The sequence below is a fragment of the Ranitomeya variabilis genome, chromosome 1, assembly GCF_051348905.1.
Source record: "Ranitomeya variabilis isolate aRanVar5 chromosome 1, aRanVar5.hap1, whole genome shotgun sequence".
In the NCBI taxonomy this organism is placed as follows: domain Eukaryota; kingdom Metazoa; phylum Chordata; class Amphibia; order Anura; family Dendrobatidae; genus Ranitomeya; species Ranitomeya variabilis.
The window spans coordinates 309179033-309203681 of NC_135232.1; the positions used below are offsets into that span (position 1 = coordinate 309179033).

At 42.4% G+C, this 24649-nt stretch overlaps 1 protein-coding gene across 1 annotated transcript in view; it reads right to left on the reverse strand.

Moving 5' to 3' along the window:
• Nucleotides 1-1685: 1685 nt before the first annotated feature.
• MED13L (mediator complex subunit 13L) overlaps nucleotides 1686-24649 on the reverse strand; it is a 226070-nt gene continuing 203106 nt past the window's right edge. The window contains exons 21-31 of the mRNA XM_077296490.1: nucleotides 20952-21276; nucleotides 16957-17176; nucleotides 16118-16306; nucleotides 12355-12578; nucleotides 11932-12074; nucleotides 11684-11842; nucleotides 8398-8568; nucleotides 6173-6321; nucleotides 5271-5432; nucleotides 4920-5032; nucleotides 1686-4803 (exon numbers count right to left, since the gene is read on the reverse strand). Coding sequence (XP_077152605.1) covers nucleotides 4671-4803; nucleotides 4920-5032; nucleotides 5271-5432; nucleotides 6173-6321; nucleotides 8398-8568; nucleotides 11684-11842; nucleotides 11932-12074; nucleotides 12355-12578; nucleotides 16118-16306; nucleotides 16957-17176; nucleotides 20952-21276 — 1988 coding nt within the window. The 3' untranslated portion in view covers nucleotides 1686-4670. The remainder of the gene's footprint in view (nucleotides 4804-4919; nucleotides 5033-5270; nucleotides 5433-6172; nucleotides 6322-8397; nucleotides 8569-11683; nucleotides 11843-11931; nucleotides 12075-12354; nucleotides 12579-16117; nucleotides 16307-16956; nucleotides 17177-20951; nucleotides 21277-24649) is intronic.

Below are 24649 nucleotides of genomic sequence, written 5' to 3' on the forward strand. Positions count from 1 at the left end.
TTCAACCGGGCACCCCGTGATAGGGGGCCGAGGAAGGAGCCATGCCGGGAGTCTCACAGGGGACCCACTTTTCTTCATCTGTAATCCGTCGGAAAAAAAACGGAGTAAAAGAAAAAATCTTAGGTGTGCCTCCTATGCGACACTAAGCAAAAACTGGAGAAGGCTGATGCCGTCCAGGGGTGTATACTGCAGAGGAGGAGCCACAGTTAATCTTTTTCAGATTATGCATAGTGTCGCCTCCTAGTGGACAGCAGCTTAACACCCATGGTCCTGTGTCCCCCAATGAGGCGACAGAGTAAATAGTCATAACAGGGCCTCTTTACATTAGAAGCAAAATAAGAAACCCGCTAGAATGTACAACCTCCTAATACTGATCTGCCGCACAGTGTTACGCTAAATAAGTGATATATGATACACTTCACGGAATTTGCAAAGTAGATAATTTAAGCAAATGTGTAGATATAAAATATGGTAACAACGAACCTAGAAATTAAACAAAGTATTACTATGGCTTGATCAACTTAACCATTACCTTGCTGAAAGGGATTAAAAGAAATGAAATCACTTCTGGTTTTAGAACGATAATTGCTAAAATCTTGTTTGTAGGATCTGTATTGGAATAAGAAGTACAGTATGTGTAATATCAATATATGAGAACTAATAAAAGCAGATCTAAATCTGCCAGCATAATTCAGATCCAAGAAAAGGACTGGAAAAAAAAATAACAAAAATCCTGAAGAATGAGTTGCAGGATACTCTGGTCACATGGGAACGCACAGGACACAGATGAAAGGATTAAAAGTTTCTTTGTTTATTGAAATCCACAATGCGTTCGACGGAACAGCTCCTGCACCTCACTGCTTATTCCTCTCCTGAGGCACCCGGCAGGAGCTGCATGGGACCTTTCGCAATCAACATCCCCCCTGACCGCCAGCTTGGTGCTCCGTTAGCCTGTCTTCTCTGTATCTATCTGCAAAAATCCTGAAGAAGGCACATCAGATGACCACGTCAGAATAGCCAGTATACTACTCACTTTATTATCCATTACATTGCAGGGGGTGTGCATGTAATGACTCTACATTGGATTAGTTAGACCCTTATCTTGTCATTATTCTGCTCCACGTTCTAGAAGACTGGCATTAGACTACATCCATTAAAAGTAAATGTCATGGTGTAACCCTATAGACATGCCATCTAGATTTCCATTTTGAAACAGGTTCATATAAGTACAAATGGTCAAGTGTCCACATGCACACCAAAAGGCCATGTAAGGAAACATTTTTGGTTACAAGCATACAAAACAGGGAAAAAAAAAAGACAATTTTGTTGTCACTTACTACAACAAAGCAGTGCTTAACCCATTACTTGCCAAATTTAAATTTTTACAAGTACGGATTTTTCAGAAAAGGGCGCCCCAATATTCATTTAAAAATGACAATGATATCATTTCCTATTTTGAAAACATTCATTTTACAAACAGAACACAAAAAATTGGACCTAATTAAAAAAATTATAAAATCTTAGTTGCTAGAAGCTAAAGATTAGGTGTCCCAAAAAAAGGACATTGGTAGATAATGGGTTAAGAGAAAGTGAAAATGTCAAGTTCCAGAATCTCCTCTAAAGCATTCATCAGCCGGTACTGAACATTGTGATACAATGCAATAACACAAGTCTCAAGTCTGATATCAATAAATCAATAATTTATTCATCTAAAAAAAGTGTGTAAAAGTATAGACCTTTTGTTCACAAGGTATATATGAAGCACATTTATATTGAAGAACCTTTAACTCTCAACTTCTGTTTATTTTTTTTTCCATTGTTTTTTTTTTTATCAAAGTCTTTCTGAATGTGAGGTACCAGAGGCAGGATTAAAATTTCTTTTGGAACTCCAAGAAATGTTTTCCTCCTTTCATGTGTTTCTGGCAGGGCTTCATTTCCCATATTCAGGGTTTTTTTTTTCTTTTTTACGGCTATTTATAGATATTTGTAAATGTGTGTATATATAATATTTATATTTATATATTTATATATTTTATATATAAAATGGAAAAACACAGCCAGTAAATGCTTTAAAAATTAGTTCATTGAGAAATGTACAACTTTTACAATTTTTTTTTTAAAAAAGTGATATATATTTCTATGTACAAATACATTATTCTTTAATCTTTGTCACAGATCAGATTTTTTTTTTCCTTCCAGAACTGGCAAAAACTTTACACGTCTGAATTTGTCAGAAATTTAGAACATTTCCAATGAAAAGTAGAATGGATGTCTGTCGGTGTGCAAATGGCATCCTTAGCTTGTTCTGTGTCATAGTTTAAATAAAACAGCCATTTCCTTCTCCCGTCTCCATGCTAAAACCAAATACTTCATTAAATAGTAAATGATGATAAAAAAAAGTAACACATAAATAGCTAGAAAGGATATATGGATTTGACAAAAGAGCTGCCTGAATATTTCATGCTTTGTATTGGATTGCCACTGAGCTTCGTCTTATGCAGTATTATCTACAGCCTTCGGAGTAGACGTGTGGATTGCTTTCATATGCGCGGTACATGAAACCTTCAGAGTATTGTGTCAGCTTCTCCATTAAGCCAGCCACATCAGCTAGGATTTCAGTTTTGGCAAGTTGACCAATCACAACTAATCGGGCCAGACAAACAAACTTGTAGGTTCACTTGTTCAATTCCCAATAGTAGGGTTGTTGTCCCACGGCAGTTGCTTTAAGAGCACTTTATTGTGTGCACAACAATGGCAATTCAGTGTGAACACAACATGCTGCCCTCATTGAGATGCATAACAATACACCTAGACCTCTACTATGTAGATGGGACATACCCAATCGCCAGGGAGAGCATTCTGATGCTGCATTGTAAGGTCTTAAGGTACCGTCACACTCAGCAACTTTGCAACGAGAACGACAACGATCCGTGACGTTGCAGCGTCCTGGTTAGCGATCTGGATCCCGCTGTGCCATCGCTGGTCGGAGCTAGAAGTCCAGAACTTTATTTCGTCGTCAGGTCGGCGTGTATCGTCATGTTTGACATCAAAAGCAACGATGCCAGCAATGTTTTACATGGAGCTAACAACCAGCGAGAACGATAAGTGAGTCGCCGTTACGTCACTGGATCGCTCCTGCATCGTTCTGGAGCTGCTGTGTTTGACGTCTCTACAGCGACCTAAACAGCGACGCTGCAGCGATCGGCTCGTTGTCTATATCGCTGAGTGTGACGGTACCTTTAGTGTAGATTGGGACTAATACTGTATTATTGGAGATGATCTGTATCTTCACTATTTAAGATCTACAATACAAACTGAGATGTAAAATAAAAATACTATACCCACTGGAATGCCAAACTGGTTTCTTCGGAGTTTTGCATGGTTGAGGCCTTCATGTGAATCTAACAACTCTCTATGTAACGAGCATGGTGTTTTATCTTTAGGGGTAACAAGCCAAACGCTTGCATGGTACTGCTCAAAGATGCTAAGTCAATATGCTGGAGGAGGAAGCAGGGAGATTAGGTGTGAGCACCAACCCCAGACATGTCCTCATGTCAGAGGACACCACGGTAGAAAGCATACCAGCACGATGGGAGACTGTGGCAATAGTCAACCATTCTTAGCTTCACTAAGTAAAAGCAACAATACTAATTTCAGCAATGGATGACTTGTACGTGATATGGGCATTTGTATGGCTCGTAATATCCACCAGGTTTGTGATATGGGCATCTGTATGGCTCGTAATATCCACCAGGCTTGTGATATGGGTATGTGTTTGGCTGGTATTAGCCATCAGGTACGTGATATGGGCATTCATATTGCTGGTATTAGCCATAAAGGCATTTGATTTATTATAGTGTGAATAAGGCCTGTGGAATGTACTTAACACCATTAGGAAAACACAGCTACCTGATTGTCACTCCATGGAGATCAGAAATAAATTGGTTTCTGACACGGCATCAACACTGAAAATCTGATTATGTGGCCTTAGCTTTGGCTACCGCATATACAGAATAATCATATACTTAATGGGGAATACTGACAGGTTTGGCACAAAATAACTTCCTATGGTCAGAAGGCTACCAGTGAACACATTCAGCAGAGTGGGCTTGAATCAAAGTGAAGCTGGATATGTAACACCGCATGCATGAATTGGTTACATTTCTGGCCTATAAGAGCAGGCTGATGTAGTGGCAGAGAAGGGCTTTGAGAAGCTGATACAATAACCGAGCTGAACATGGTGCTGTAAAGACTCCTGTGCCTGTACCATACGTACTGGTCATGGATTCTGCAGTGCTGCACTCTGTGTGTGTGTGTGTGTGTGTCAATCTATCTGCTTTATTAGTGAATATTTCACTGTATTGTTCCTTATCAAAGCTGCAGACAGCTTTGCTCTATTGCTGGATTGGCAGGCTCCTTTGAAGTTGTCTGACTCCTACCATATATTGTTCAGCAGGAATACATTTCCCTGACTTGATTCCACTCATATTTCTTACAGTGAGAAGAATGAATTTGCTTGTATCGTTATTACTTAGTGTATATCTTGTGTTGCACAGAAAAAAAGTGTTCCAGATGAAGTGCATTTCCTCCATGCAACAGGTCCAACAGCAGACTTTAAACACGGCAATCACAGGGCACTCTGAATGTTGGTCAAGGCGGGATAAATGTACTCAGAGAATGTCCATGACCATGTTATACATTTGCGTGAGCACCGTGAAGTGAACAGGTAGGCATGACGTTCGGTCCTGAGTAGCTGGGTTACACGTCAACCATGAGAGGGCGTTGTACTGCTCAAGCACAAACCTACACAAGTAGAAAATGACATAATATAACTACAAATACAACATGTATCAAATACAAGTGTACATACAGTAAGGCCATTGTCTTTCTACTGTAACTATGAAGGGAGGTAAAGTTACCTTAGTACATCAGATGTGGTTTTGGAATCCAAAGGATGAGGAACACGTTGTGAAGTGCGAGCAGGTATGAGGTCATCATTTTGAGATATAGAAATATGATGATGTAGTGAAGCCTGTAATCAGCAAACAGTCTAGTTATTTATATGAAAACCCAACAGAAAAACATTCATACTGAGTCATGACATTATGTAATTATTGCACAATACATATACTATTACATGTTACAGGCCTCTTTTTTTCCTCTTTTTCCTACAGCATTTGAGTACATGGAAAATATGCTTTTCTAAATCCTTAGTTCATCAATGGTCTTAAGTCCTAACAAAACCTGGAAAACAAAGGTGACGTTATTACCTTTAAAAATAAGGGACATTGGTTTTGCGCTTGTGGGCACGAAGACCAAAACCATTCAGGCAAGTTTTCTGCTTTGGCTGTGGAGACATAGTAACCAAGAGCCAAAGGCTGTTGCTTCAGTTCTTCTGGAGTTTCCCTAGAAAGAAGTCTCTCTCCTTGACCCTAAAATGAAATTTAAAAACCACAAGTAAGTAAAGATGGAAATCCACTCGTGCACAACCAGCCAATTGGCACGTATACCTGATAGCAATCGATTCGCTTCAGCACAACCACTATAATCTCTTTATGCTGCATTAGCTTTGGGCGTAATCACAAGTGTGCACGTGTTCTAAATGGGGAGAGGGGAGTAAGCAGATTCCTCCCCTCTGTTGGTGGCCACTGGATATACCCATACACATTAGATGGTCAGACAGTGCCATTGAAATGTCTCTAATGTATATGGCCAGGTTAGATCACTAACACGAGAACATTAGTAATAGCAGACACTGTCTATATTGCACATTAGTTACCTTCCTGCGGTTAAACCTGCACAATGACTAAACACGTTACCCACTGTATAATCCCTTGGGAGAACCTACAGCACTCACTGCTGCAGGTTTTGTACTCTCCGAGAAGAGACTTCGCACTTTACTTCTTTGTTTGAGAAGTTACCAGTAGCCCTGACCAAATTACCTTTCAGTGAACAGCAATGGCATGCATACGTTTTAAAAGCACCTACACAGACTGGTATATTGGGTACTAGATTTGAGCAAAAAAAAAAAAAAAGTTCACAGGACCTTGGTCCAGCGGCCACATCAGTAGCCGGTGGCTGCCAGACCTGCACATCTTTTTACTTTATTGGTTAGGTTTTATAAATCATTTCTAGAAATCCCAGTTTAGAGACAATGGTTTCCCAAACATACCCGACTATGTTGGAAGTGCGAGCCACCTCCAATGCCTGTTGGAGATCCTGGGGAGGAGTTTGGAGGAGAATGTAGATTCCCTTGGATTAAAATTCCTAGGTCATTTTCCATGTCTGGCATGTCCGGGAATGGCAGATCAAACATATCATCTGAAATAACATAGTTCACCAGAATTTAGAATAAGATCTTCAGGCAGATTGAATCTGTTTACTTTTATACAAAAAAAAAACAAAAAACATAGGTACCGTAAATGTCCTAAAAGGGGGAATACAACAGACCTAGAACAGGGAAGCACAACCAGCCACCAGGGTGCCACTTGCAGCCCTCAATGCCTTTCTTTGCATCCCTCGATTATCTAGTCACAGACAACCTTGACAGTGTCTGGCGGCTGCAAGTAGAGCAGTGTCAGGTAGCACTGTAAGGATGGCCAACTATTAATAGTCCATGTTGTATAGGTTAGGAGTCAATGAAGTAAAGAAGTAGTCATGTATGAATGCTGCCATAATTATTGTATCTCTCATGGGACAAGCAAAACACTCGACTGCAACAGCGTCTCACAGAAAACTGAATCCATGGTCTCTTCCTTTCGGCAGAGTGAATGGGAAAGAAGACCTCTATGCTCATGATAGGTGGGAGTCCTAAAAACAGAATGAGCACCTATTTAATATTTGTCTTGTGATCTTTTAGTGTGACCCATGGGGTTGATGTAATCTGACAATGTAGCCCTTAGACCAAGAAAGGTTGTGCGCCCTGACATTAAGAAACAGATCAAAATAAACTAGTGTACGATGACTATTGGTGACCGCTACATTAGTGTAATGAAAACTACAAAGTAATGGCAAACATAGGTTAATGGTCACCTCTTTGATGGGTACAATTAATGGCAGGAATGTCAAAGGAAAAGGATCATTAACAGTTATGTACAACACTGGTGTGGAGTATAATGAAGTATTCACAAATGTTTAATGGCTAATTTAGCAAATTGCTCTGAAGGGCAAATGAAAAACATTAGCTGGGTAGTGCAACAAAGAGCCAGCCATTTTCTAAAAAGCAAATTACATTTTAACAGTTTAAGGGTACTGTCACACTCTTCAACTTTCCAACGATCACGACCAGCGATACGACCTGGCCGTGATCGTTGGAAAGTCGTTGTGTGGTCGCTGGGGAGCTGTCACACAGACCGCTCTCCAGCGACCAACGATGTCGAAGGCCCCGGGTAACCATCGGGTTACTAAGCGCAGGGCCAAGCTTAGTAACCCGATGTTTACCCTGGTTACCATCGTAAATGTAAAAAAAACCAAACCGTACATACTCACATTCCGGTGTCCGTCAGGTCCCTTGCCGTCTGCTTCCCGCTCTGACTGAGTGCCGCCGTAAAGTGAAAGCAGATCACAGCGGTGACGTCACCGCTGTGCTCTGTACTGCCTTACGGCCGGGAGTCAGTCAGAGCGGGAAGCAGACGGCAAGGGACCTTAAGGACACCGGAATGTGAGTATGTACGTTTTTGTTTTTTTTTTACTTTTACGATGGTAACCAGGGTAAACATCGGGTTACTAAGCGCGGCCCTGCGCTTAGTAACCCGATGTTTACCCTGGTTACAAGCGAACGCATCGCTGGATCGCTGTCACACACACCGATCCAACGATGACAGCGGGAGATCCAGCGACGAAATAAAGTTCCAAACGATCTGCTACGACGTACGATTCTCAGCAGGGTCCCTGATAGCTGCTGCGTGTCAGACACAGCGATATCGTATGGATATCGTTGGAACGTCACAGATCGTACCGTCGTAGCGATCAATGTGCCACTGTGTGACAGTACCATAAGTCATGCTACACTTAGCTGTAAAAATAAGGAAGAATACACAACAATGGGATCACTTATAGCAATGAACTTAATGGTTGTTATTTAGCAGTGTCACTGCTCATCTTACAGGGTGGGCTTTAAACATCTGCATATTGTGGCAGAGCTGCTGCATCTGGATGATTCTTATGGAGTACAGCAGGGACCAGAATTTCAGTCTTGTATGGCTGACAGTAGCATAACAGTACACTGTAGGAAGATCCTTTTCCTTTAGGCCGATTGTTTGTGAAAACCCGAGATAGGAAGTTACAATCTGGCATAAAACCCAAAGACCCGTCACTGCCTGCGGTACCTGTGCTCAGGTGCATATAACTCGGGCAGGGTGTGACTAGCTAGCCATGCCTCGTCTCACAGCCACTCACCGTTATTAAATCCATCTTCATGTGGATAATGACTAGGAGCAACCTGGACTGTAGCTGAAGTAGGAAATACTAAGATGTGGGTGCAAGATGCGTCCTGTGGGGTACTGAGCTGAGAGGACTGCAGGTTCAAGGTTGTGCTGCGACCGAAGACAGATCCCATGGTAACTGCATCTGTGGGAGAAATGGGTCACAATCAGGCTGAACCTCACATGAACATAGCAGAGCAATGGGCACCAAAATATATAGCTACAAAGAAGAGGGATGCAGTGAGAAAATAAGCCGCCTATAACTAGAAGATCCTTTAACCCCTTCACCCCCGGGGTTATTATTCCATTTTTTTGTTATTTATTCCAAGATCCATAACTTTTTTTTTTTATTTTTTCATGCACATAGCCTTATGAGGACTTGTTTTTTTGCAGGACAAGCTGTACTTTTGAATAACATCATTCATTTTATCATGTGATGCACTGGAAAACAGCAAAAAGAATTCCAAATGCATTGAAATTGCAAAAAAAAAAATGTGCAATTTCACAATTTTTGGGGATAAGTTTTATTTAACATGTTCACTGTACAGTAAAATTAGCCTGGTAACATGATTTTCCAGGTCTGTACGGTTACGCAGATACCAAACATGTATATACATTTTTTTTTTTTTTATTTACCATAATTTAAAGGGGTTTTCCCATAAAGTGAATCTTAAAGCTTATTCTAATCAATAGATCTTGGAATAAGAATAAACTTCGCAATTGGATGTGCTTAAAAAAAAAAAAAGTGTCTCTGTGCTGCGATAATCTTATAAATGTGCCCCTGCTGTGTGCTGTGTAATGTTTGTGTCTGACCGTGCAGGAACATGGTCTGATCACACCACAGCTCCTGGGGAGAGGGGAAAGGGAAAGAGTGTACAGATAGGACAGCACAGGATCACAGTGGATTCTTTTTGTCAGATAAAGCATTTCCCTGCCTGTTTTTATAAAGATATATTGACTAAAATGAACTTTGTTCATGGGACAACCCCTGGTGAAAAAAAAAATAAAAATTGTATAAAAAAAAACCCACACTTTTGCTTGTGGCAATTGTCAGGATATAGGGCTGTGTGAGGGCATTTTTTTTTTTTGCACCCTGAGCGGACTTTTTTACGGATACCATTTTGGGGTAGATACAATGTTTTGATTGCCTATTTTATTGCAATGTTGCCACAAAAACAAAAAAGGAATTCTGGCATTTTGATTTTTTTCTCATTATGCAGTTTACTGATCGGACTAATTTAGTTTATATTTTGACAGATCGGACTTTTACGAACGCAGCGATACCAAATAAGTATTATTTTATTATTGCTTTATTCTTAGTGGTGCAAAAGGGAGGTGATTTAAAAGGGTCTTGTTTCATATTTATTTTTTAAAATTTTTTTACTGTACTTAAGGTACCTTCACACTAGGCGACTTTACAACGATAACGATAGCGATCCGTGACGTTGCAGCGTCCTGGATAGCGATATCGTTGTGTTTGACACGCAGCAGCGATCAGGATCCTGCTGTGATATCGCTGGTCGTTGCTTAAAGTTCAGAACTTTATTTGGTCGTCAGATCGGTGTGTATCGTCGTGTTTGACAGCCAAAGCAACGATGCCAGCAATGTTTTACAGTGGTAACCAGGGTAAATATCGGGTTACTAAGTGCAGGGCCGCGCTTAGTAACCCGATGTTTACCCTGGTTACCATTGTAAATGTAAAAAAACCAAACAGTACATACTCACCTTCTGATGTCTGTCACACGTCCCTCGCCGTCTGCTTCCCGCACTGACTGAGCGCCGGCCGTAAAGTGAAAGCAGAGCACAGCAGTGACGTCACCGCTGTGCTGTGCTTTTACTTTACGGCCAGCACTCACAGTCAGTGCGGGAAGCGGACGGCGGGGGACGTGTGACAGACATCAGAAGGTGCGTATGTACTGTTTGTTTTTTTTACATTTACAATGGTAACCAGGGTAAACATCGGGTTACTAAGCGCGGCCCTGCGCTTAGTAACCCGATGTTTACCCTGGTTACCCGGGGACCTCGGCATCGTTGGTCGCTGGAGAGCTGTCTGTGTGACAGCTCTCCAGCGACCGGCATCGTTGTCGATATCGCTGCAGCGTCGTTTAGTGTGAAGGTACCTTTAAAGTGAACCTGTCACTAGGTTTGGCCGATACAAGATATGGCCACTTTCTTTCAGGGCTTATCTTCAGCCTTCTACAATGCTGTAGATAAGCCCCTGATCCGACCTGAAAGATAAGAAAAATAAGTTTTATTATACTCACCCAGGGGTCCGGATGGGTATCACAGGTCCGGTGCCTCCCATCTTCTTATGATCGCCACCCTCCTGCTTGCTTGATGGGTCACGGCCTCGCGCTCCTGCGCAGGTGTACTCATCTGCCCTGTTGAGGGCAGAGGAAAGTACTGCAGTTTGCAGGCGTTGGGAAAGGTCAGAGAGGCCCAGCGCCTGCACACTGCAGTACTTTCCTCTGCCCTCAACAGGGCAGATGAGTACACCTGCGCAGGAGCGCGAAGCCAGGAGCCATGAAGCAAACAGGAGGGTGGTGATCATAAGAAGATGGGAGGCACCGGACCCGGACCTGTAACACCAATCAGACCCGGGTGAGTATTATAAAACTTATTTTTCTTATCTTTCAGGTCGGATCGGGGGCTTATCTACAGCATTATCGAATGCTGAAGATAAGCCCTGAAAGGCAGTGGCCATATCTTATATCGGCCAAACCTGGTGACACGGCTCCCTTTAAATAGTTCCCTTAGGGGACTTGAAGCTGCTGTCGCCTGATCGCTTATGCTATACATAGCAGTGCATCAGCATCGGAGGTCTTCAGCAGACCTCCGTCTGTCTGGGCAACCCATCAGCACACCACAATCATATCAGCCATCATCTGCCATGAAGATGCGAACCTGCACTGAAGTCAGGAACATGACATATGATGAAAAGTACATCCTATGTTGTGAAGGGGTTAAAAACCAGAACAGTAAAAGCAATACAATAGTGTAATAAAATGAGTCATTGATCATTTTAGCATGCTAAACTGCTGCAAACTATAGGTCTCCCTTTTTTACATACATTGTCAATACATATACTGGAGGATTCATCACTTAATTTGGGAGTTTATTTTTACAAATGGGAAAAGAAAAAAAAAAGTGAAAAAAATCTAAGAAGTTTATGCTCAGGAAAATATTACCATGCATGAGAACGAGGATTTACAGACGTTTGTATTCATTTACACAAAGTAATGCAGTGAGGGACTTTTTACCTGGCATCACATTAAATGATCCTTGTGGCTCCATGGCTACAAGGCAGGCACTCAGAATAGATGGCGAGTCTGCGGCAGATATACCACACATCCTACATGCCTCTTTTAGCTGACGGCTAATGTTCTGTAGTGAGCATTCTCCCAGCAAAATACTCCAGTCTGCAACACACATTTAAAGTATTAAAATGGAGAAAAAGAAAATCATATATTGTTTTCCACCATCCATGATATTACATTGAACCACATACCTTTCAGCTCACCATGGCCCAGTCTTCCCAGGCGACCAATGACAACTCTCCACGGCAAGGAGGTCATCTGCAATAGCCCCACACACCACTCCCACAATTTTTGCAGTCCAATTTTCCGTGCTGAAACTTTGCTTCTTCGGAACCTGAGAATGTAGAGACGATAGCTGCACTATAAAATCCGCTACAGTAACAAGGAGATAAAAACTGTAGTCCTAGATTCGAGACTTGTTACCACAGGGCAGCCCTGCGACTTACAGCAGGAAGCACAGCTATCCAAGACTGATCTGGAAAAAGCCTTTTGATAAATACAGAATTTCACATAAAATACCCTAGCAGTAAAATACATTATGCTTACATATACTGCCAACATTCATTACTAAATAGAACTCATTACTACTGGAAGGCAATGACTATGGTTATTACCTATTGGGCACATGGATATTCACTACGCAGGTCTCCAGTAGCTCTCCCTGTAAATCAGTGCAAGAAGCCAGGAGCCAGCGCTGGTCGTGGGACAAGCAATATCCGACAAATAATACGTTGTACTTCTGGCCAGCCTCGCCAAATGTTTCTCCCTGTTCTGTCGGCTTGTCCTTTGTAGGAGCAAGCAGAAATGGTGGCGAGTAGAGTTGCCCTGGAATTGGATGCTGTAGAGATAAAAATGATAAGAAAAAACAATGAAAATAGATTGCAACATAAAAAGCTCCTTGCACTTAAGTAAATGATAAACCACAATCCCACATATTAATAATTTCTATTTTGCCTCCAGCATTCAGTCGTTACCTAATATGCAACACACCTAGCAGATATTCCACACAAGGAGAATAGGCCAGGAGGTAATACTCCAGGTTAGCTTGTAGTGTGAGCACCAGTTTTAGTGGTTTTCTTGCTCTTTAACCCCTTCATGACCCCAGCTTTTTTCGGTTTTGCATTTTCGTTTGTCTCTCCCCTCCTTCCCAGAGCCATAACTTTTTTACTTTTCAATCAATATGGCCATGTGAGGGCGTATTTTTTTGTGGGACAAGCTGTACTTTTGAACGACATCATTGGTTTTTGCATGTCATGTACTAGAAAATGGGGGAAAAAAATCCAAGTGCGGTGAAATTGCAAAAAAAAAGTGCAATCCCACACTTGTTTTTTGTTTGGCTTTTTTGCTAGGTTCACTAAATGCTAAAACTGACCTGCCATTATGATTCTCCAAGTCATTACCAGTTCACAGACATCAAACATGTCTAGGTTATTTTTTAGCTAAGTGGTAGAAAAAAAAAATCCAAACTTTGCTTAAAAAAAAAGAATTGCGCCATTTTCCAATACCCGTAGCGTCTCCATTTTGTGTGATCTGGGGTCGGGTGAGGGCTTATTTTTTGAGCGCCAAGCTGATGTTTTTAATGATACAATTTTGGTGCAGATACGTTCTTTTGATCGCCCGTTACTGCATTTTAATGCAATGTCGCAGTGACCAAAAAATCGTAATTCTGGCGTTTCTAATTTTTTTCTCGCTACTAAGTTTAGCGATGAGGTTAATCCTTTTTCGGGCGATTCTGAATGCGCCGATACCAAATATGTGTATGTTTTATTTTTTTTTGTTATTGTTTTATTTTGAATGGGCCAAAAGGGAGGCGATTTAAACTTATATTTTCTTATTTTTTCATATTTTTTAAAACTTTACTTTTGCCATGCTTCAATAGTCTCCATGGGAGGCTAGAAGCTGGCACAACTCGATCGGCTCTGCTACACAGGAGAGATCGGCTCACAGCAATCCAGCATCAACAACCATAGAGGTCTTCAATAGACCTCTGGTTGTCATGCCGACGCATAGCTGACCCCCTATCACATGACGGGGTCAGCGATGCGCTCATTTCTGGCCCGATGGCCGGAAGCGCCAATTAAATGCCGCTGTCAATGATTGACAGCGGCATTTAACTAGTTAATAGCGGCGGGTGGATCGCGATTCTATCTACCACTATTGCGGGCACATGTCAGCTGTACAAAACAGCTGACACGTCCCGGCTTTGATGCGGGCTCACGGCCGGAGCCCGCATCAAAGCAGGGAGTTTATGACCTCAGACGTACTATCCCGTCCGAGGTCAGAAAGGGGTTAACCCCTTTAGAATATAGCAAGTGATATTTTTCCAACCCACATTTCAAGAGCAATAACTTTTCATTCCATTATAGAAATCCACAGGGGTAATAACGCATGAAATCTGCACAGAATCAGCAGTAAATCCACACAAAATCCGCAAGAAAAATGCGTTTTCTGCCAAGAGATGCAAAATCCACAGAGAAAATTCCAGAGGCAAATCTGCATCGTGTGCACATACCCTTAGTAGTATGGGGGATTTGGATGTTTCGCCCCCAGCAGTTCAACCCCGAGTACATTTCGCCCTTGCACCCTGTTTTGCCCCCAGAATTTTGTGTTTGGATGTTTCGCCAGTTTGTCCTTGTGGTTCATGAATTCCCGTCAGTCATCAATCCAGATGTCACAAAAATACTGTACAGAGTGCTGCACTTTTGTGACATGTTAAAACAACTGTTTCCATCTGATGTCACGGAGAACCGCTAGACTGCACTCCGTGACCCAAGGAGCTGCAGCTGCGACAGGTAAGTATCATCCTGGGGGCCAAATGTTGGGGACGAAATGAGCGTAAGTGAAATGTACCTGGGGCGAACATCCTATAACCGTAGCATGGTGCTTGATAAGACAATACGTTCTCCCAATCTAACAATGATCGCCTTGGGTAATAATGGGACATTAATTTAAAAAACTGTAACCACAACCATTTAAAGGGAACCGGTCATGCAACTTATGAGCGCACAAATACAGACCGGTATCTTTCTCTGGAACGCTTTTAAAGAAAATAGAATTTCCAAAACATCTGTAGATGCCGCTTTTATTAAAGAAAAAATCGTGAGCAGCCACAAACAGAAGATGTTACTAAATATAATTTATTAACAAAAACGTCCCAAACTGTCTTCAATGTCAGCACAAATGACTCCACTTTCTAGCAAAAGTGTAATGCAAATTTCTAGGTTGTGAGATCCTGGAACGCAGAATGGTGTACCTTCTATGGCTGCATCTGAGGTCTAACTGTGAAATTTCTGTTTGGCTGAAACAAGTGCGGTTTGCACTTTAAAGGTACCGTCACATTAAGCGACGCTGCAGCGATAGCGACAACGATGCCGATCGCTGCAGCGTCGCTGTTTGATCGCTGGAGAGCTGTCACACAGACCGTTCTCCAGCGACCAACGATGCCAAGGTCCCCGGGTAACCAGGGTAAACATCGGGTTGCTAAGCGCAGGGCCGCGCTTAGTAACCCGATGTTTACCCTGGTTACCAGCGTAAAAGTAAAAAAAACAAACAGTACATACTCACCCAGCGTCCCCCAGCGTCTGCTTCCTGACACTGACTGAGCTCCGGCCCTAACAGCACAGCGGCTTTCACTTTCACTTTAGGGCCGGCGCTCAGTCAGTGTCAGGAAGCAGACGCTGGGGGAGGTATGACGCTGGGTGAGTATGTACTGTTTGTTTTTTTTACTTTTACGCTGGTAACCAGGGTAAACATCGGGTTACTAAGCGCGGCCCTGCGCTTGGTAACCCGATGTTTACCCTGGTTACCAGTGTAAAACATCGCTGGTATCGTTGCTTTTGCTGTCAAACACAACGATACACGGCGATCGGACGACCAAATAAAGTTCTGGACTTTATTCAGCGACCAGCGACATCACAGCAGGATCCTGATCGCTGCTGCGTGTCAAACTAAACGATATCGCTAGCGAGGACGCTGCAACGTCACGGATCGCTAGCGATATCGTTTAGTGTGACGGTACCTTAACACAAAGTTACTTTATCAGTAACACACTATAGCTGTGTTAAAGAGCAAACAGAGCTTGTTTCGGCAGACCGCTCCCATACAATGCTGTGGAATCCTGCAACCCAGAAATTAGGACCCAACTATTGCTAGAAAGTCAGTCCCTTTACGCTGCTATTGGAGACGGTTCAAAACATTTTTGTTAATAAGTGCTATATATAATTATCTGTTAGTGGCTGCCCACTGGTTTCTTATATAAAAAGGGCAGCCACTGACAGGCGACAGCAACTCTAACTCAACAATTTAGAATTACTTTATTTGTCCTTGCTTGAAAAATAACCTCTCTCCACAAATAGGAGCTGACAAGTCCCAAGTTACCTCAGAGTTCTTCAATACTGTATTCATGGCAGCTGCAGGACCAAAGCCAGTAAGTGGTTTGATGGGAATCTGGGATGCAACTGGCCGCTGACACTGGCAGTATACTGAGAAAGCTAAAGACTTCAAGTGCTGGATGTAGGAGACAGTTTCATCATTAACTGTCTGCAGCAGATACCGACATGGCACGACCTGAGAGGAGAGAAATTGCACACAAAAACAAAACAAATTAAACACAAAGACACAAACAAAACAAAAAAGGACAGGCAGGATAGATTTGTAAATGTGATGATAATGTAATATTATATAAACCAATACTATAATACATGCAAGGACCAAAAAAGTTACAAGATTACAAAATATCACTTGATTAAATGTATCATTCAAGTTAATTTTGTACCTGACAGCATTCTTGAGTTTGTTTATTCTGGCTTTCAACGTCAGATGTGAAACGTGCACCTGGTGTGTTCGGAGAGTGAGCAGCTGTACCGTGCTGCTACTACAGTGTGTACTCTTTTTCCAACACGTTTTCTCTCAGCATATTACTGTCCTCTTGGCACTCTAATCTAAACATGCCATGTATATTTGACTTGTAAGTACAAATTTATTACCCACCTTGGTTGTGTGCTTTTTACATATTTCCTTGCAAACTGTGTTTTTGTGACGTGTGCCATTTATTCACATTATGGTGGTTTTATCTGTCAGTTCTCCCACTAATACACAAATATATCTTTGTGTCTATTGTGTAGGATGTGTATTATTGTACGAAAAATATGGTAATACTACAATATAAAATCAATTGACAAAATTAACACATAAGAGTGTGACAATAGTAATCCTACCTGCAGGATACAGGCAGCACGAAGTGGTTCCGGTAAAATTTCCAGCATGTCTGTAAAACAGCGAATTAGACCCAGCAGCCAGTAGTTTCCTGTGTGAGAGTCGTCATCTGACGTGTATGTAAAAGGATCCACCATGTATATGACAACAGTTGGGGATAACGTCACACTTGCAGCTGACTCAGCCACTGTTGGGATCCCAATTTTCTCTCTTTCAGTTGTACTAAGAATTAAAAAAAAAAAAAAAAAAAGAAGTAAATAAACATGTACGTTACATGTATTCATAGACCGGAATAACACAAATTAAAATTTTAGGGGTCATATATTGAAGGAGTTGTCCACAACAGGACAATCATTGCTTAAAGCAACGCAGAGCCCCATAGAAAATAAAAACCATGCATACTCACATCCTATAAGAGCGACTTTCCAGCAACATTGGCACTGCTTTTCTCAGTGGGTGACGGGACTGCTGCAACCAATCAGCAAGATTCCGTCATAGCGGACATCTGCTCTTACAATATAGTAAAGGCTGAAATTGGTCACTGGCCGCTGATTGGCTGCAGCCGTCTATTGACACAATGATGTCACCCCAGCTTGATTAAATAAGGGTTGTCCAATACTGGAGAGCCCCATTAAAAGGGAACCTGTCAGCAGGATTGTACTGAGTAAATTAAAGACACTGTCAGGTTGGCGCTGTTAATCGGATTAAAATGATACCGCTGGTGAAATCTCTCTTGTGGTTGTTTAATTTTTGCTTGTAGTTTTCAGTTAGGCCGGAGTCACTCAACCGTAGAATAGGTACAAGTGCTATGTGATAATAAAAAAAAAAAAAAAAAAAAAAAATCGCATAGCACTCGGACCAGTATTCATCTATGGGACAGCGCACATCACTGTTTTTTTTCTTGACCGTATTGTACGTGCGAGTGAGTGAAATCGCAGCATGCTGCGATTGTCACCGACACTCGTCCGACTCTCGGCTCACTCGCACCCATATAAAGCCTATGGGTGTGAGTGAGACAACACACATCACTCGGATATCATCTGAGTGCTGTGCGTTATACGCTGACCCCGGCAATGAAGATGGAGAAATTAGTTTCTCCGCCTCCTCCGCAGCTGTGCTCCGATCCTCTGTGCGAGAGGCTCAGAGCACAGACGTATGACACGCGGCTCCCGCTCGCAGCAGAGCAGAAGCTGAGGGTCATTAGCAAATCGTATCCGATGCCATACGCTCGTCTGACCCCGGCCTTAATGAGATTCTCCTGCTCCAGGGCAGCCTTGGGGGGGGGGGGGGGGGGGGGGGGGTGTCTCCATGTGGTGCTCTGCTTACATATTCACTTGTATGGGCTTATGACAGGTCACTGATTTTTCAGTGACCTGCCCCCTAGTTTACATACTGCACAGAATATTGTGTGTGGGGGGAAAAAAAATAACATTCATCACACAGGCGCCAGCACCTGAGCATGATAAAATGGCTAATGTTCATATATTAATTTATGATTTAGTTGTATAGTATTGTGGGGAGAGAAAAAAAAAATCATCTTCATCAAAATTGCGCCAATGGCGGCACCCGCGCAGTAGCAACTATCAACGCAATAGATGCTATTGTGCAGGTGCAGCTGCCGGCACCATTGTGATGAAGATTTTTTATTTTCTTACACAATACTATATGACTAAATCATAAATTAATATATGCATATTATCAATTGTATCATGCTACAGAGCAGCGTGATAAATGTTATAATTTTTTTTCCACACAATATTCTATGCAGTATGTAAAATAGAGGGCAGGTCACTGACGGATTAGTGTCCCGTCATATGCCCATACAGATGTATATGTAAGCAGAGCACCACATATTATTAACTGAAAACAGACTAAACAACAACCACAAGACAGATTTCATCAACCAAGGTATCATTTTAATCAGTATAATGACAGGTTTGCTTTAAGTTGTTTGCATCACATTGGAGTTTAGAAAGTAATTCTCATCTACTTTTTTTGTTTAAATCTCAATCCTGCAATAAAGAAAGAAAACTTGAAAAACCTCCAGTATATTTCACTACCAGAATAGTATTTTTTCCCCATGTTTAACCTGCAACTTTTTTCCTGGCTTGTGACTGCTTTACTAGAAACCCTGAATGGTGGTTGAATTTTTGATCTACACAAACCAGGACAACAAAAAAAAAAAACCATTGGCCAATGAGGGGAGACAGAATTATTATTATTATTATTCATTTTTATAGCGCCATTTATTCCATGGCGCTTTACATGTGAAATACGGGGCAAATATAGACAAATACATTAAACATGAGCAAAAAACAAGGCACACGGGTACATAAGGAGGGAGGACCCTGCCCGCGAGGGCTCACAATCTGCAGGGGATGGGTGATGATACACTAGGAGAGGGCAGAGCTGGTTGTGCGGCGGTTCAGTAGGTTCAGGATCACTGCAGGCTGTAGGCTTGTCGGAAGAGGTGAGTCTTCAGGTTCTTTTTGAAAGTTTCTATGGTAGGCGAGAGTCTGATGTGCTGGGGTAGAGAGTTCCAGAGTATGGGGGAAGCACGGGAGAAGTCTTGGATGCGGTTGTGGGAAGAAGAGATGAGAGGGGAGTAGAGAAGGAGGTCTTGAGAGGATCGGAGGTTGCGTGTTGGTAGGTACCAGTTGATCATGTCACAGATGTATGGAGGAGATAGGTTGTGGATGGCTTTGTAGGTCATTGTGAGGGTTTTGAACTGGAGTCTCTGGGCAATAGGAAGCCAGTGAAGGGCTTGGCATAGGGGAGAGGCTGGGGAATAGCGGGGAGACAGGTAGATTAGTCGAGCAGCAGAGTGTAGGATGGATTGGAGTGGTGCCAGAGTGCTAGAGGGGAGTCCAGAGAGTAGGAGGTTGCAGTAGTCGAGGCGGGAGATAAGGGCATGCACTAGTGTTTTTGTGGTGTCACGGTCAAGGAATGCGCGGATCCGGGAAATGTTTTTGAGTTTGAGGCGGCAGGAGGAGGCAAGGGCTTGGATATGTGGCTTGAAGAATGATCGCTCATTCATAGTCCGCTTTTCTGCATGATGGCAGACATCAACTCTTTTCACATCTGATTTAGTCACTACTTATATTCCCAATAAAATAGTTCTAGAGAAACTTTTATGTTGTGACACTGTACTGTCTCCCCTGATGACTGATTGTACAGCATGTCGTTACACCATTTGAGATTCTGACTGAGCAGTGTTACAAATTTTAGGGAAGTGGCCTATAAAATTGTGAGAAATGAGTAACACAACACAAAATTCTTAAAACAAAATGCTCACTGCATTAGCACGTGGCCAGTAATAGAGGACAAATTTTGAATAAAGTCACATACCACACAGGGTTATCTCTGAATCAAGATCAATCTTTGGTTTGGGTGTAAACCCCCTTTTAGGGTATGTTTCCACGGGCCGGATTACATCCGGATTAGCTGCGGATTGAACGCTATTGTACAGCCGCTGCGTTCAATCCACAGCGTCCAGATGTAACAGCATAGTGGAGGGAATTTCATGAAACCCCCTCTCCACTATGCGTGCGAACACGCATCTGGAAGCCCCGCGTTTACGGACATGCGGCGCGTCTTTTTAGAACGCAGTATGTCTGTTTACCTTGCGGAGACACTCAGTCTCCGCAAGGTAAATAGCACAGTCCTATGTATAGGGTGCGGTGATTCCAGATGTGTACACATACGTACAGAAAGGGATGGCGCTTTGGGCAGAGCGGGGTTTTCACTCCGTCCAAAGCGCCAACAATACGGCCCGTGGAGACGTACCTTAAAACATATGTAACTTTAAAAAGAAACAGCACACCACCACAAGTAGGCAATCTAGCCTTGTCTTTGATCTTAATGTGTCACCCAGATGCCCGCAATACATACAAATATCACAGCATAGAGCCTATTGAATGAAAACACCAAAACCAGTTTTGTACAGCATGTCGTCACAACATCGTGGATGCCAAGGAAAAGCAGAATGGTCACTTACCTTTCAGGTGTTTCTAGTTGTGTGGATGGTGGGTTCAACTCCCCCTCTACAGAGGGCTGGTTTGCAGAAGATCGATCTGCAGAACTGGAAGAATTCTGCGCCATGCAGGTGTTGAAAGTGGTAGAAGCAGAGTTATTCCCAGCAGGCACGGAGGAAGCTGATGACTGTGGTGCTGTGCCAGTGCCATTAGGGGTGGAACTGAATGTAGGGTTAGATGGCCCAGAAGGTGCAGCAGGACTTTGCGTATTCTGTATACTTGGACTGGCTTGGCTTTTAGGAGGTAATAATAGACCACTGTCCAGTTGCAAAGAGGACAGATATGGCGCTAAATTGGAAATAAAGATGGGAGAATATAAACTGAAAAGCAGGAAAACAGAAAAGAAACCCACAATGCACCATATACGTTATCTATAGAGCCTTTTAGGAAATAAGTTCTCTTTTGTTAGAGACTTATGGACTGAGCAATTTTTGGTGTTTTTGCACTCTTCATCTTCTAAGAGCCATAACCGTTGTATTTTTCTGCCAACAGATATATGAGGGCTTGTTTTTTTTTATGGCCAAGTTATTCTTACAAATGACATCGTTTTTACCATAAGACAACTCCACACTTTTTTTTTTTTTTTTAGGTGGAGTGCCAACATGATTCCCCAGATCAGTACACTCACTGCAAAACTTTTTTTTAATGTAAGTTGTAACAAAAAATAAATAAATTGCCTGTGTCGTCATTTTCATGACCTGTAGCTTTCTTTTGTATTGATAAAACACAACAAAAAAAACCCCACACAATTCTGCACTTTCAATTGTTTTCCCTCCTCATGGTTTTTACCGATTGAGTTAATTTCATTTTTTTAAAGATCAGACATTAGTCAGATGCGAAGATGTAACTTGGTTTCTTTTTTTTGTTTGTTTTTTTAAACATGTATATTTTTAACAGGGAAAAATGGGAGTGATTTACATTTTTTTAAAACTTATTTTGTCCCTATACAATATGCTGCAGTTTAACCCCTTCATGACCCAGCCTATTTTGACCTTCATGACCTGGCCGTTGTTTGCAATTCTGACCAGTGTCCCTTTATGAGGTAATAACTCAGGAACGCTTCAACGGATCCTTGAGGTTCTGAGATTGTTTTTTCATGAAATATTGGGCTTCACGTTAGTGGTAAATTTAGGTCGATAATTTTTGCGTTTATTTGTGAAAAAAATGGAAATTTGGCTACAATTTTGAAAATTTCGCAATTTTCAAATTTTTATTCTGTTAAACGAGAGAGTTATGTGACACAAAATAGTTAATAAATAACATTACCCACATATCTACTTTACATCAGCACAATTTTGGAAACCAAATTTTTTTTTTGCTAGGAAGTTATAAGGGTTAAAATTTGACCAGCGATTTCTCATTTTTACAACAAAATTTACAAAACCATTTTTTTAGGGACCACCTCACATTTGAAGTCAGTTTGAGGAGTCTATATGGCTGAAAATACCCAAAAGTGACACCATTCTAAAAACTGCACCCCTCAAGGTGCTCAAAACCACATTCAAGAAGTTTATTAACCCTTCAGGTGCTTCACAGCAGCAGAAGCAACATGGAAGGAAAAAATGAACATTTACGGTAACTTTTTAGTCACAAAAATGATATTTTAGCAACAATTTTTTTATTTTCCCAAGGGTAAAAAGAGAAACTGGACCCCAAAAGTTATTGTACAATTTGTCCTGAGTACGCTGATACCCCATATGTGGGGGGTAACCACTGTTTGGGCGCACGACAGGGCTCGGAAGGGAAAGAGCGCCATTTGACTTTTTCAATGAAAAATTGGCTCCAATCTTTAGCGGACACCACGTCGCATTTGGAGAGCCCCCGTGTGCCTAAACATTGGAGCTCCCCCACAAGTGACCCCATTTTGGAAACTAGACCCCCCCAAGGAACTTATCTAGATGCATAGTGAGCACTTTGAACCCCCAGGTGCTTCACAAATTGAGCCATAAAAATGAAAAAGTACTTTTTTTTTTTTTTCACAAAAAATTTCTTTAAATGGAACCTGTCACCCCGTTTTTTCCGTATGAGATAAAAATACCGTTAAATAGGGCCTGAGCTGTGCGTTACAATAGTGTATTTTGTGCACCCTGATTCCCCACCTATGCTGCCGAAATACGTTACCAAAGTCGCCGTTTTTGCCTGTCAATCAGGCTGGTCTGGTCGGATGGGCGTGGTGACATCGCTGTTTCTTCCCCCAGATCTTGCTTATTTTTCCGTTGGTGGCGTAGTGGTTTGCGCATGCCCAAGTGCCGAATCCACTGCACAGGTGAGGAAAAAGAGCGCGATCTGCGCTATTCCCCTGGTGATCGGTGGGGGCGGCCATCTTCCTGTGGCCGCGCGTGCGCAGATGGAGCGCTCTGCTGCCCGGGCTTCAGGAAAATGGCCGCGGGATGCCGCGCGTGCGCAGATGGAGATCGTGGCGGCCATTTTCCTGAATCCCCGGGCAGCAGAGCGCTCCATCTGCGCACGCGCGGCCACAGGAAGATGGCCGCCCCCACCGATCACGAGGGGAATAGCGCAGATCGCGCTCTTTTCCTTCAGCTGCGCAGTGGATTCGCCTGTTGGGCATGCGCAGACCACTACGCCACCAACGGAAAGATGAGCAGGATCTGGGGAAGAAACAGCGATGTCACCACGCCCATATGACCAGACCAGTGTGAGTGACAGCCCAAAACGGCGACTTTACAAAGGTATTTCGGCAGCATAGGTGGGGAATAAAGGCACAAAAAAAACACTAATGTAAAGCACAGCTCTGCCCCTATTTAACGCTATTTTTATCTCATCTTGAAAAAACGGGGTGACAGGTTCCCTTTAAGCTTCAATTTGTTCATTTCCACATGGGCAACAGGATAAAATGGATCCTAAAATTTATTGGGCAATTTCTCCTGAGTACACTAATACCTCACATGTGGGGGTAAACCACTGTTTGGGCACACGGCAGGGCTCGGAAGGGAAGGAGCGCCATTTGACTTTTTGAATGAAAAATTGGCTCCAATCGTTAGCGGACACCATGTCGCGTTTGGAGAGACCCTGTGTGCCTAAACATTGGAGCTCCCCCACATGTGACCCCATTTTGGAAACTAGACCTCCCATGGAACTAATCTAGATGTGCGGTGACCACTTTAAACCCCCAAGTGCTTCATAGAAGTTTGTAACGCAGAGCCGTGAAAATAAAAAATCATTTCTCTTTCCTCAAAAATTATTTTTTAGCCCGCAATTTTTTATTTTCACAAGAGTAACAGGAGAAATTGGATCCCAAAAGTTGTTGCCCAGTTTGTCCAGAGTATGCTGGTACCCCATATGTGGGGGTAAACCACTGTTTGGGCACACGTCGGGGCTCGGAAGGGAAGTAGTGACTTTTGAAATGCAGACTGATGGAATGGTCTGCGGGCGTCACGTTGCATTTGCAGAGCCCCTGATGTGCCTAAACAGTAGAAACCCCCCACAAGTGACCCCATTTTGTAAACGAGATCCCCCAAGGAACTTATCTAGATATGTGGGGAGCACTTTGAACCCCCAAGTGCTTCACAGAAGTTTACAACGCAGAGCCGTTAAAATAAAAAATCATTTTTCTTTACTCAAAAATGATGTTTTAGCAAGCAATTTTTTATTTTCACAAGGGTAACCGATGAAATTGGACCCCAATAGTTGTTGCCCAGTT